The sequence below is a fragment of the Apis mellifera genome, linkage group LG12 (assembly GCF_003254395.2).
Source record: "Apis mellifera strain DH4 linkage group LG12, Amel_HAv3.1, whole genome shotgun sequence".
Classification (NCBI taxonomy): Eukaryota; Metazoa; Arthropoda; class Insecta; order Hymenoptera; family Apidae; genus Apis; species Apis mellifera.
This window is the reverse complement of record NC_037649.1, coordinates 6,112,915-6,127,788: the sequence shown is the minus strand read 5'-3', so window position 1 is coordinate 6,127,788 and position 14,874 is coordinate 6,112,915. Positions and strand designations below refer to the sequence as shown.

General features: G+C 33.6%; 1 protein-coding gene across 5 annotated transcripts in view; it reads right to left on the bottom strand.

The window, feature by feature from the left end:
• The window catches only part of LOC409108, a 135,995-nt gene that overhangs the window by 94,180 nt on the left and 26,941 nt on the right, over window positions 1-14,874 (bottom strand). For all 5 annotated transcript variants that reach the window (XM_026444406.1, XM_026444407.1, XM_006562235.3 and 2 more), the window contains exons 3-4: window positions 1,776-1,950; window positions 205-478 (exon numbers count right to left, since the gene is read on the bottom strand). In XM_026444406.1, coding sequence (XP_026300191.1) covers window positions 205-478; window positions 1,776-1,950 — 449 coding nt within the window. The remainder of the gene's footprint in view (window positions 1-204; window positions 479-1,775; window positions 1,951-14,874) is intronic.

Here is a 14,874-nt window from a genome sequence, read left to right as displayed (position 1 = left end):
GTAAATGAACGATAATTAAATTATTAAAATTCTACAACAAGTTGTTCTCAAATTTTAAATTTAAAACTTGGAAAAAATTGTTAGCTATTAAAGATTAATTGTATTGTTATATATTATTTAGATATTGCAAGAAAAAAAAAATAGATTTATAGAAATCTTTAAAGAAACATTTTATTAAGAATGAGAATTATAGATATCACTTACGTTTAAGTGATTCTTTCTGGACGTAACAGAAGAGTCTTGGGACGAGCCTCTCGAATAATGCCTGGAGAACACTTCAGCGAGCCTGGATCTCCCCGAGGTGGTTGCATTGACTTTGGATTTGTTTGGCGGCGATTCCTCGGCTGTTTTGGCCAGATTCGGATTACTGCTTTTGCGCTCCGGGAAAACTAAATGCTCGATGTTTGGCGTGTATCCAGGATCGCTTCTCACGATATCCTGAAGGGTGATGCGGCTACCGGTACTCGAACCGCCATTGCTGGAACAGATCGATTTCTTTTCATCAGATTAAAATCCATCGGCATATTCGTATTAATTACGTATATTTTAGATAGAAACGTACTTATTTAACTTTATAGTAGCTCAATTTTCTCAAAGAAAGGATTTAAAAGGATTTTTGATAAAATTTTATTCACACTTTTTCACGTATAAAGTGACCATCTACCGATACTTTATTCTAATCGAAAATCGGTCAATTCTGTTTCGATTTTTTTCACGTGAACGTAAATTCTTTGCATATAACGTCTAATTCACGAATAGAGAATCACGAAAGTTGTATCGGTGTCCTGCCACTGTCGATAGATTGCTAGAATATGCCGATCAATCGCCGATCGGATAATACACTGTCAACTCGATAACGATTTTAAGTCGATAACGATTTCCCTCGGCTCGATACGATCGTATTTGACGGTGTTCTCGATTGTTTGCAAGTCAAAATTCTCCGACTCGGGTCCGCGACGAGAATCAACAATAGTGGAATACGATTAATATTTATACGCGAGTTCCATCGTTCTTCATGAGGATGTCTCCAGGGGTGTCGAGATTCTTCTCGCGTGAAAGGAATTTCGTCAAGGGACATTGGGGGAGAGGGTGGTGTGAGCGGTGGAACGGTGAAAGAGCGGAAGCACGATGGTGGGAACAAAAGGGAGGGAGAGACAAAGAATGGGCCAGAAGGCGGATCAGTGAAATGCACGGTGAATGCAATGTTGCGCACGTCGACACGCGTAATGCCGGCTTAAAAGGGTTAATTATGCAAGCCCGCTGAAAGCCACGGATAGTTTACTGTCCCCTGATATTTTTGTCCGAGATTTCCTCTTCTTCTCCTCATAATACGTTAAAAACGATTTAGGAAAAAAAAAGAAAAGGATAGAGGAAAGGTAAGAAGAAAGAAACGGGCGGATCGTAATAAAAATGTCGACGGCAGGCCAGAGCTCGGGGATCTATTGTAGTCGAGGCTGTAATGAAGACGAATATATAAACGAGGCGAGGGAAAAAATTCGATACACAGAAACCGTTTCTAAGATCGTTTACTCTATTATACGTATCTTCTCTCGTGTTCATCTTTGATTTCAAAAATTTGAAAAGTGTTAAGTTAAGGAAGATTAAAGGTATCTTTAGAAATATCCGATAAATAATTATCGATTTCATTTGTGTAAATAATCCACTATTTTCTAAATATTAATAATTGTTGAAAGGCTTTGTCTTTTGGTTTTTGTACGAAAGCAGACAGTTGATAACTTCAACAAGTTACGATTGAGATGTTTTATCAAACTGACCTGGGTCCGAAACCGTACGATTGCCTCTGGCCTCGTCTTTTCCCGCTGCCACGGCCAGGCTTGATGTTTGTCACCTCCGCTAATTGCAGCAAGCGGTTGCGATGCTGCCGCAACAGCGGGTCTTCCCTGCGATTCATTTTAACCGGTGCAAGTGGAATCCTGTCGTTCCAGCATCCTGTAATCGCAAAAAAAGAAAGATCGCTTAAATATTCTGTTCGGATAGAGAAAAATATCCGAATATTTCGCGTGATTTCATTTTAGCCAAAATTTATCGAATACTCGTTGGAAAACGCGGGAAAAAGTAAGACAAGAAAATGATGGATTAATCTGCTTCAATACTTATGAAAATGATGATAAATTTCTCTCGTTGTCAAATGCGCAGAATTTTTCTGCCCCTCTCATCGCGTCAATATCCAATTTACGTAACTTTCTTTTTTACAACTTTGGTGTCGCCAAATTTAATTTTTGCCAATTTTATTTCTCTTCGCTCTTCTTGGACGAATTAGTTCGTTTCGAAGGAGATAACTTTTTTTTTTTTTACGATTCTAGCGTTATTATCGTTCCTCTCCACTTTCGTGTTACCAAGTTGCGCGATGACCAAATTACATATTTTTTGTACTAAAAAAAGTTTACCATTTGCGCGGATAGGACACGTGCATTCGATCGTTAAAATTTAACGATACTCGTTCTGGAAATTCTAACAAGGAAATATAATCGAATTAATTCGACTGGGGATCTCAATAGGCATCTTCGAAGGAAGCAACGATAATCGATCTCGTGTTAAACGTTGGGCAATGCTTTTCAATAGAAACGATTCTTAAATGTTTAAAGGCAAAAGGATGGTAATTGTCGGCTCGTGGATTCTTCTCTCGGGGCTCGTGTCGGATCAGGAAAAAAATTTACTACTGACACTGTGCCCGCCATTGCTTTCAGTCCTCTTTGAAATAGAACTGGGAGGGAGGGAGGGAGGGGGAGAAATCTTGGCAAATAGGACCGAAAATGTCGTTCCCTTTTTTTTCTCTCTTTCTGTTTCACTGTTAAAAACTTGCGGCATTGTTTCAGCACTGTATCGTCTCTATAAACGTTCCTTTTTGTTCTTCCAATTGAAACGATTTTTCCATTGAACACAAAGAACTATGAAACGTTTTTTCTATTTCCATTCGAAAGTATCATTGAACGTTCTACCATTCGATAAAACTATCGACCGGTCTATTAGTTTATCGCACTGTTAAAAGTTATTTCGAGTCCTTTCAATCAAAAGAAAAAAAAAAAAAAAAAGAAACGCTAAAAATAACGTTTAATTATACTGTGCACGATTAATTAAATAAAAACTTCTTACACGTTTCGTAATTCATAAATACATCTATACATTGTTGTCGGAAAACTGCCAATAAAGTCCGATATTTGATATTTAGCAATAATGAACTCTATTTTAACTTGGAGCATCGATAAAAATTTTCCGAAGCGTAACCAATTTATGTGTTGATGAGAACGTATAAAGTTTTAAATGAAAATTAACATGGTCCATGCGTAAATGTGATGTGGAAGTGGCGTTGTGTATTGTTGAAAAAAATTATTATTCATCCATCGAAGATAATTACACTTGAATATGCGCGTCATTATAATATTTAATTCTAATGGAATTCCGCGAGAGAGAATCACGAAAATACATAAATATTTTTATTTACAAGAAATAGAACGCAAGAGTAAAAAAAAAAAAAAAAAAAAAATATTCAATGAAATTAAAATTTATTGTCTCAAGTGTTTCATGTTTAATCAATATCTAACTTTTAAATATATAGTGTGCAAAAATTGAATATTTAACCTTTTACGACCTCTATAAATAAATGTTGCAGTCGGTTTATTCCTTCATCACTGAACATTGTCAAAGACATACGATGTTATTTAACGAAAAAAAAAAAAAAAAATACAAAATGTAACGCAGAATTTATACACACGTGAAAAAATTCTGTAAAATATACCCTCTACTATCCGAGCAAATGTTTCACGAGAAACAATTTTGTATTTAATACACTACGTTTTGAATCAATTTATATTTATATTTACATTTAGAATCAAAAGAAAAGTTTGATTTATTTCTTTCTAACGAGAAATGTTTTTGTACAAATTGAAAATTTCGATGAAAGATTCATAATGATCCGATAATTCCATTTTCGAAAGTATAACTCCAAGAATTCTGCTTTCTCAAGTATTTTTCTATTTTCAACATTGATATATCAGTTACTTATCAGTTAAGATATAACAAAAATTATATGGATAAATAAATCAATCTTTTGGAATAGTTTATACATTTGTATTACACACAATATGTGTGTTATCATTAAAGGAAAATGTTTTTGATGATAACGTTATTTATATATATCTACTTTAAATAAATTTTGAGGATAATAGCTCAATTAAAATGTAGTTATATAGAAGCAACATTATTATCTATATTGAATATTAATTGCGTTTCAGAAATTTTCTTACGAAAATGAATATTTTCATTATTTATGACTCATCAATAAGTTCAAACAATAGGAAAATAATTTCAACTAAAAATAAATAATTAACGATAAAATATTATGTAACATATAAATATTATAAAACATTTCAATAATTTCAGTGTAAAAAGGTTTTTCAATTTCTGCAACAGAAGAATATTGCACGTGACAGAATTTTACGAATAAACGAACATGGGAATAAATTGTGCGATGAGATTTTTCCGCGTTTCTCAGTTGTAATTCGAAAACGTGTTCACGCGTGGCTAAAGTCACTCCATAAATTGTAAATTGCGATCGGAATTTACGAGCGGGACGCACTGCGGTTTTTCAAAACGAGAATTATCCGATCGAAACAGATGCTTCAAGTCGACTGATCAAAATTTATGGTTACGCGTCCAAGAACGAAATGGCGGTGAAGCAGAGCGATTTGCAATAGTTTCGATCTCTGTTGACTTTTCATAAATACAAGTTCAAGTATTGTATACGAGAAATATTTCTAAACATTTATCAAAAATAATGTATTTCTTCGAAAGATTTTATTTTCGAATTTATATCTTTAATTTGATTTAATTATATTTTTATTTTACGAGCGTTCATCGTACGGGAACAAAGGAATAAAATTATAAAAATTTTTGATCGAATGTTGGCAGTGACGCATGACACGTCGGGCATTTAATTAAACTTTTAAAAGTACGTAGCAATTAGAATGAAGTATGCAAATGCACAATTCAATGAAACCGTCGAGTGTGAAATACCATTAATGTTGGGTTAGACGGAGTTGAAATTAATTTTATTTACGGGAAAATCTAGCTAATGACTGTCATTTCATTGATTTATGAACAATTCGATGCGTTACGATTTTACGATCATCATCACACTAGTGAAAATTACAAAGCTATATAATAAATAACTCGTTGAAATCCTCTTTACGAACTTATTAATTATATTCAATACTTATTGTAAATTAAAATTGTACACAACTATTATATATATATATACAATATTTCAATAAAATTATTACTTTCGATAATTATTAATTTGTTTGTTACACACACGTTTTTTTTTTCCAATGTGCAAAAGTTCTCGTTTATTATATTCTCTACATTTCACTTAACATAATATTTAATATATCTTGCAAATAAACCAAGACACTATTATGCTAAAATAATTATGTTAAAACAAGTGATAACAAAATCCAACATATAGATAGAATAAGAATTAATAGAAAATTTGTAAATATTACAACGATAGAACGGGATAAAATTAAACTGCGTTTGTTTTCGCCTGGGTATCGATCGATTAAAGCCTCCAGGAAGCATTTTAATCGCCACCTCCTTTTCATCTCTCGCCATCCAAGGGGGCTAAGGGTTATTATTCTAACGAGCAATTCGCCCGCTTTAAATATTTCCCCTGTGGATGATTCGCAAAGAACGTGGTCCCCGCAAGCACACAAGAAGTGGTGCTTTCCAAAGCGTTGAGCGGAATAGTATCCACGCGTATTCACAGTTAACGTAAGCGCCAATGTTGCATATAAATGTGTGCAATATTCCACGTGAGCACACAATGTCGGTATTATCCAGTTGGCTCTCGTGTTCGTTGCCAGATAAATACAATGGGAACGGGGCGTTAAGTCAACACGGCGCGGTTATCTGGACTCTTGGAAGAGGAGAAAATGCTCGTGAAGGAACGTTCGAAAGCTCTTAAAGCTCGGGTCATCGTTGAATTACGCCTGGATTTTCGAGGATCGAGCCATTGTGCTCGCCTCACTCCATGATAATTTTCCGCGCATGCTTTTTTTACACCGTTTCACCGTCCTTCGATCGTCCTCGTATCGATAGCAATGGATGCTTCTCCTCGTTACGTAATTGCGTAATTGCCAATTGCGCAACGATGAAAAATGACAATCTTGCGTAATTATGGTAGATAGAACGAAAGTATCGTGTTCAAATATAATAAAGTTCGTTGCGTATTACGTGTATATATTATATGTTAAAGTGTCGTCACAGGGGATTTAACAATTCGAATTCATTGCCAAGACTTGTAATTTCATTGTGTCGTTCAGTTATATCAGGATGAAATGGTTGATTGGGACAGATGTTCAACAAGATAATATTAATGATCGATTCCCGGTAATCCCTTCTTATGCAGTTTCACAGATTAATTAATCACGTAACTCGACAAATCCTCCTCTGCGAGATCATGCTGATAGAGGTTCAAAGTTGGCTGAAATTTCGCCGTGGAATTTCCCAGATGATTTCCCCATGGAATGCACGGCAAACCATAAAACTTTGTATCGGGCATATTATTGGACCGTTCATAGTCGATATCGACCAGCATTTTTCAATCAAGCACTCCCCCAACAATCGTATATATTGGCTATTTCGACCGTTGTCTTCGCCTACAATAACCTGTCTGGCCTGCGAAATTATACATTTAGCGTGCATAAGCGGTTGGTAGACCGCCACCCTTATCACGAGGGCCGTATATATTGTCCAAATTCTCAAGAGGGGAATATTCGAAATTTTGTATCGTTGACAGGATCGATAAATATCGTAAACGTGACGCGCGTGTGTAACATCATCTTCGGAGATTATAAGTTCAACAATTTATTTTTCCCCGAATTTAATCAAACTTATTATTATACTTTGTGATTAATTAAGAAATTTTGAAATTGAAATTTCGAGATCACGCGCAATTGATTTGACAGGGGAAAATAATTATCAGATATTTTATTCAATCCTGAGAGATATCGTGGCAGAATGTTCGACGCGGGATTCCATGTGATGTTATATCAAACATAGGGATGGCACAGGTCTTTCCACCCTGCGTTCAGTCTCACCGTTGAGGATGGGGTGCATGCATAATTCGCGTTTTCGAGTGGTAGAGGGAAAGAGGAGGAGGAGAAAGAAGCGAAAGCACTTCGACCACAGAAAAACCACAGGAGTAGATTTTCAATTATCCTGGAAAAGGTACTTGAAAGCATTCGAGTCGAGAATTCCGCTTACAAGACCAAGTTTAGAACGTTCGCGAATCCTCCTTCCGTATCTTGTAAAAATCGCAAAAAAAAGGGAAAAAAAGAAAAAAAAAGACTATAGCGATAACCTAAAACCGTCCATCCTTCACGAATCGATCGAGGTATCCTCGTTAAGGGAAATGAAGTTGCATTTCGTCCGACTGTGAAACGTCGTTAGTTTCTATCCTTCTTTTTATTCCGCCAACATATTTGAACAAGCATCACCGAGGATTTTAAAAGGAAAAAAAAAAAAAAAAAAATTTCCCTTCTTATCTATGTCATTCAATGAATGAAAAATCTACTAACAATATCCCTATTTGCGAACTGTATTATAAATTATATCTCAACGATGCAAATTCAGTTCTTTAATTTACATAATATCGTGGAAAATGAAATTTTAGCGAGATAGACAACTAAACGAGGTAATTTTATGCAATCATCCATTAAATTTACATCGATTGAACATTACCTTTTTACTTTACTTTACTTAATCTTTTCTTCTTTAATTCTGATTCCTTCCTAATCCATTTACCAAGTTATTTTTTCTATTTCCTTATCGATACATTCCACTTTTACTTATATAACTACATTATTGAAAATTTGTATAAAATTGCACGCAAAAGAAAGATCCATCCTTTAAAATCGCTTAAGAACGATAAATTCGCGTATAAAACCGATGGAATATAATAATTTAAGAAAGGTTGGTATAACTCGTCAAGTATGGATTAGCACGTTTCACCAGAGATAGGTTTGACCGACGAGAACAGCGAATTGTGCTCGGCATCCAGACGTATCGGTCGATGCGAAAGCCATTTGCAAGCAAGTACCAACTGTCTACTCAACTGAAATAGAGATGGACAGGTTCGAAATGGACGGCTCGTATGCATGCAGTTGTTTCAATCGGTGATATCTATCGGTGAACTTTGTACACGTCGATTTAGTTCCCTTGGTGTCTTCGACGACACCTGCGGGAAACTGATACCCTCCCCCCAAACCTTTAGAGACTTTAAAGGAAACTTACGCAATCTTATAAGAAGATGTACGGTTAAGAGGTGGGTAGTAGTAACTAACCGGCTTCCCCTGTTTCAAACTAGTTAATAACTATCGTGGAATTATTCTATTAGATAAACGTTATGCAACGAGGGAAGTTTCACCCCAAAGTTTCGTTTATTTCATTAAGAGATCGAGTAAATTAGTCATTCTTTAGGCAGTGTCATATTAAAGGAACAATTTCACGAAGAAAAATAATATTTCTTATGATTCAGATGATTCTTTAAATTTCTAAAGTTAAAAATTTCCTCAATGCTAGTTTGTTATTTAAAAAAATTTCGCAAAACGATAAGTGATAATACTTGATTTAAGAAGAATGTAGTAATATGTATCGTTTATTTAATTTTTCAATATATGTTATTGGTGGTTATTTATAATTTTATTTTAAATATGTACAATATATATGATTGAATTAAATATGTAAGACGATATTTCTTATATAGACGATGATTTAATATAATATTTGTAATATTGTATTTTTAATACAATCTCTTTTTAATACATTTAGTTTATCGACATGATTACATTACCTTTTGAATAAAACGTTTTTGATCGAATCAATTTATCAGTTAATAAATTTTATAAATACGTTGCAGATAATTATTAACTTGCCTTCGTACATATTTTAATACGTTCAACAATTTTCGAATATTATAAATTTATGTTATGGAATTTTATCGCGTATCGCACCTGTGCGATACAATATGGGACGATTTATTACCGTTCTAATTTAAATATCGTGCAGATACAAACGTTTATCTTTCGTTTCGTATATCAGAGATACTTTCGGAGAACGTTTCGTTAAATGATAGATGTATTATACATAAAAAAAAAAAAAAAAGAGAAAGACTTATTGCGCTTGAATCGCAAACACGGCCAATATGTATTTCGAAGCGGAGAAGATGCTTTTAAATTTTGCAATAACTCCCTTGCCACACGACTTCAAACGAGATAGAACAAAACTTTGTAATATCATCGAATTGTTGATAGAACTGGAGGAGAACTACCATATCGTCGACCGAATGCACGCCGACCAAATACTACTAAATTTGCTCAGAAACTTTCGCTGTTCGCGCATCTCTATTACAGTCGAACAATTCGTTGCATTCCTGCCATTGCATTTCTCGGATGGTGCTTTAACTTGGAAAATCTTATCAGGATACATCCATATTTGCACCCGAATCATTATTCTTGAAAATAAAATAATAGAAACAATTAAGATCGGACGAAAGGATAACCAGAAGAAATAAACAAGAGAAAGGAATAGAAGGTGCGTAATTTGTAAAGATTTTATACACAGAATAAGAGAAAGGTTGTATAAATTATTGACTGAATGAAAGAACGATTTTACTTCGAGTAATATAATAACAAAATGACGGAGGGAAAGAAAAGAAGAGAATGGAAATAAATGTTTTAAATGAATTATAGTATAATATTTCATACGGATTAAAAAAGATTTTATCAGAAAACGAAGAGAAGAAAAGAGAGGAAAATTTAAAAATAAAATTTTGATCGAACGAGGAACGATTTGTATATACCTGAGGTAATATCGAATTAAAAGAAAAAAAAAAAAAAAAAGGAATCGAAAGTTCTGAACGAAGTATAAAATGGAAAATGAAAAATTGTTATCAGAAAATAAAGAAAAGGTAGAAAATTCATAAACTCTTGATTGAATGAGAAACGATTTGTATGCTCGGAATAATATTGGATTAAAAAGAAAATGGAAACGAAAGTTTCGAAACGAAGTGTAGCATTTCATACGGGATAGGAAACAAAGTAGAAAAGAATCTGCCTGAAAAATAATCAAATTTACGAATCAACGAAACGAAGAGGGGATGCGTATGAAATTTGTAAACAAAAATGCTTTGATCGAGGAAAATTAAATCGTCAAGTGGACGGATTATCGATATCTAATGATTCTTGCGTTTTTCTTTACAGTTCGTGACCAACAACAGTGCTTTTTATCCGCGAAAATAGCGTCGCGCAATATCCGATATAAGATCCCATCGCCACTGTTGAGATATCGTAAATCAATTTTCCTCGTCGCGTCGTACATTTTTTTCTCCACGACCCTTCGCGATCCTGTCACGAGTTTCAGCTTCGTTAAAGTGGGAATTGGCAGCTCGTTTAACGTTTCTATAAAAGAAATTAAACGCGAAAACATAATTATATATAACTTCCTTGTTATTCCGTCTTCCCTCTTCGAAGGCTTTTTCAAACAGTCATCGATCTTTTTTAAAAATCTTTGATATTTCCATAAAAAGATTTTTGCTAAACCTCATCCTCTTTTTATTATATTATAATTATCACGATACATGTGATTACAAAACAATGTATCGTTACACGTATTATGGTAATATATCAACTTGCTTGTTATTTGTTTGTATGATTAATTATATTATGAAATATTTATAATGGAATATGTCGCGACGATGATCAATTTTGATGAAAAATAATCAGATAAAGGTAAAACTTTAGCCAACTTTGAAATCACGCTCACGAATCCTTTTGAGAATTAATACGTAAATTCCTCTTAATATTCCAGTTTTCAGTTAAAAGCGAACTTTGCCTCACGCTGTGTATGATTGTTTATTAAGTACCGCTATTATACTCAGCACAAAGAGTAAAACCGGCGAGAGAGGATAACGAGTACCGAAATTATTACAAGTAATCGAAGGAGAAAATTGTTTCAGCCTTAATATGTCATGCGTGTAATTAAATGAACGTCGAGCCTTGTGACAAGTTCAAAATGGGAAAGCTCAGAAGCAGTAATATGTTCTTCGCAAACTCAAAGATTAACATTAATATGTACGCAACAGTGTAAAGTGTACGCGTAAATTGAAGCAAAAAAAAGGACGCATAATAAAACATTGATCCTTTTTTTTTAATCTCAACTTTCCTCGACAAAATATGGTAAATAAGTCAACCTTTGGTTGTTTCGCGAATGACCTGCCATTATTTCACGCTTATGCGAAAATAATAGTACCCGTGTCACGTTAGAAGTGATACAACTCCGATATTAGAAAACTTTCGACGTCGCGTTGAGAGATGACATACGTCTGTTTAGGAATGTAATTCCACGAAATAATAAATTTTTCGATATTTTAGAAACCTGTAGTTGATGAAAATTCCAATAATTTTTATACGATTTGTTAGAATTTTCGTTGAAAATTGACATCGCGTCGACATCGTAAGACTCGAGAAACCCGGGGCTCAAGTATCGAATGCAATTTTTATTATAAGCACACCGCACGACCTCGTTACCTGTCGGAGGATTTAATGGGAGCGCGAAATAAATGTGAAATTACGAAATTGACGGCGAAGAAACGGCGGTAGTCTGTTAAAATGCATTACGAGCACAAAGAGTGCAAGATTTTACGCAATTATAGGAAAACGCGAATGTGATTTAATGTTTCGAAAGAACGTTCGTTTCAACGAGTGCAAAAGAAAAAAAAAATAAAAAAGGAACAACACGAAACGTTAATATTAAAATGGATTTCAAACATCGAGTTCCACGTAGACTGTTCCATTCGGGAAGAGGAAAAACTGGAATCGAGGAAAGATCGTGGAATATATATTCAATTCATTTTAAACGAGCGAGGCTGAGAGGGAAGGGAAGTTTCACAATTCTGGTTCTACGATACACGTATAATTCTATACGGAAACATGCGTCGCAAGTATGACGATTCCATGATGATGCGAGCTTTGTCTCGCAAGTTTGCACTGTTCGCGGTAACCTGAGAGTTGCGGCAATGAAGATTACCCGGTATAATTGAAATTGGTTATGTCTGGACTTGTAAGGAATACTTGTTAAAGGTGGGATTCATCTATTCAAACGTTTACGGGAATAATGATAGAATAGTAACCGAAACTGTTAACGTTTAACATTCGTAGTAGTATTATTCATAGAATTATTCGTATCTTGATTTACAATTCGTATCTCGATTATTGAATTAGGATCTCGTTTAAAATTAGAATAAAATGTTCGAGTAATATAAATTAATTGTCACAACATTTGATGATTTATTCCTATCTGTTAAGTGTGTTATTTATAAATCCATTGATCGAATTTGATTTATTGAATCGAAAGGATAATCTTCTAATATGTTTAAAAAAAGAATCGAGAAGATAATCAGAGAGTACGGTGAAAAATCAATTGGAATATCGCGGTATTATAAACGATGGATATTTTCGTCACAAAATTGCCGATTTTCATTCCTTTGATGAAATGCATTTTGACCCTCAATAAATCTCAATAAAGCGCTATCGAAAAAGAGATAATTTACGATAGTTGAATGGTAAAATATTTCAGATATTCGCTTCTGAAAAGCGCAATCTTTTGAAGGAGAAAATTGATTTTGAATTTTCTCAATTTTCTCACTGAAAAAAAGTGGAAAAATAAAGAAGCATAATTAATTTGATGCACTATTTAAAGATACCGTATTAATCTCTTCTTTGATTCTTTTTTCCTTTTTTTTTTTTTAATTACATCGAAACAGGAAATACATCCACATACAGAAAAGAAGTATTTCCTTCCCCGTGACATTGTAACTGCGCATTGTGAAAGCCCGCTCCACAATAATGATGACTTTAGAATTTTTCAAAGAGGACGAGAGGGATGGTAACCCATGGAATTGAAAGAGGGGTTTAAAAACATGGTTTTCTATTCGGCCGTGGAAACCATCGTCCGAACGACGATAATTTTGTTTTCCCAACGTCGTTGACGTCCTCCCATTCATTTTCGTGGCAAGTGGGAAGGAATTGACGTGGAAAACGGAAAGCTATGGTATGCCTCTACGAATGCAACTTTGAATATGAGTTGGAAACAATTGGCTCCTTTAATGAGATTGGCCGTACATGTGTACGTGTGTACACATATGTGATACGTTTGTGCACACACGATTCTTGCCAATAGTCGAGAGGGAAACATTATTAACCTGATTGGCGGCGCAAAAATACCCTTGCAGCTCCCGGTTGACACTAGTCTGGTCATTGCACTCAGAGCTAATTAACTAAAACTACGGATAGGAAGTACAAATAGGATTTCTCTAAAATATGTATATACGGCATTATATATATATATATATGCATATGCGCGTACGTAGACGCGTTTTACCAGATAATTTTAAATAAAAAACGTACTTCTACTTTCCTTTCGGAGGTTGTTTCATAAATTTGTCCAAAGTTCAAGCTACAGCCTGAATAAACGATTATGACGAGCAGACGCGGCGATGCAGGTAGTTGACGATAATCTCTTCGGTGATGGTTTTGGATTAGACTGGTAAAAGCTTCTCTTGTTTAATGTAATATGTACTGCATGTAACGAGATGGCGTTGAAATTGTAATATTATCTACTGCTAACATAGTTGCATTCGTTATCATTAATGTGTTTTCTGATTAATCTGTTTCTCTTTCTCTCTCAAATGTATCTAAGATATCTTTCTTTCTTATAATTTTTTGACATCTGATATAAATTTTTTTGTAAAATTTTTAATGTATGAATCTTTTATGAAGTATCTTTCGTAGAACGTTATTTAATTTTTCGATCAGATGTAATAAATATCTCAAAATCTTTTTATTTTAAAACACGCGCAATGTAAAGACTATTATAAGTTTAATTAATTATAAATTTAATTCAGAGAAAATAATCATTACATGGAAATTGCACGATGTAATATATAAAATATTACTATTACATGGGAAACAAGATACTGAAAATTACATGAAATTTGCGTTTCAAGTAATAATAAACGGAATTAAACGTATCTCTTCTTGTTATAATTTAAAGGATACTTCTTCAATTATATATAACGTTTATTTTAATCAAAATAATAAGACTGATGCTAAAAAAAAAGAAAAAAAATCGAAAATGAGAACAAGTTAAACAGATTTAATGATGCATCGAAATAGAACATGCAATTCAGCAAAATGAATATTAATAAAATGATAATACCATTCATATATCAATCAGATTTCTTTCATTAACTTTCAATGATCCAACTTTGAATTTGCATAAAATTCAACATCATTGAATATTAATTTTAATTAACATACACTACTTAGTATTATAATCGTATGTACAAATATGAATAATCCTTCGATTATTTGGATCAGATGTTCGAGGTATAGATACAATTATGATTATACTAACTATCATTGTGCGAATCTACCAGTTAAAGGTTATTTAATAGTATCCCTACATTTCCTCTTAATTATCATGATACATTAGTAAACCTAATTTATTGCTATGTATAAATGGCTTTCCCATCTACAGATCATTTGTAATAGAAACTCACATAACATGTATCATATAGAATTGAATGAAATATTAAAAATTTAATGTCCACTGTACTAAAATAATTTATATATTTTTAAAGATTCGTTTTTCAAAATACCTGAAACGATATACCATAAGCTGAGTATGAATTTAAGTCGGTTTAAAAGAATTTCAGATATCAACAAGAAGAAAAAGAAAAGACATTTTGAATTTGAATAATTTTGTCACGAAATTTTGGATTCGAATTTTACAAAT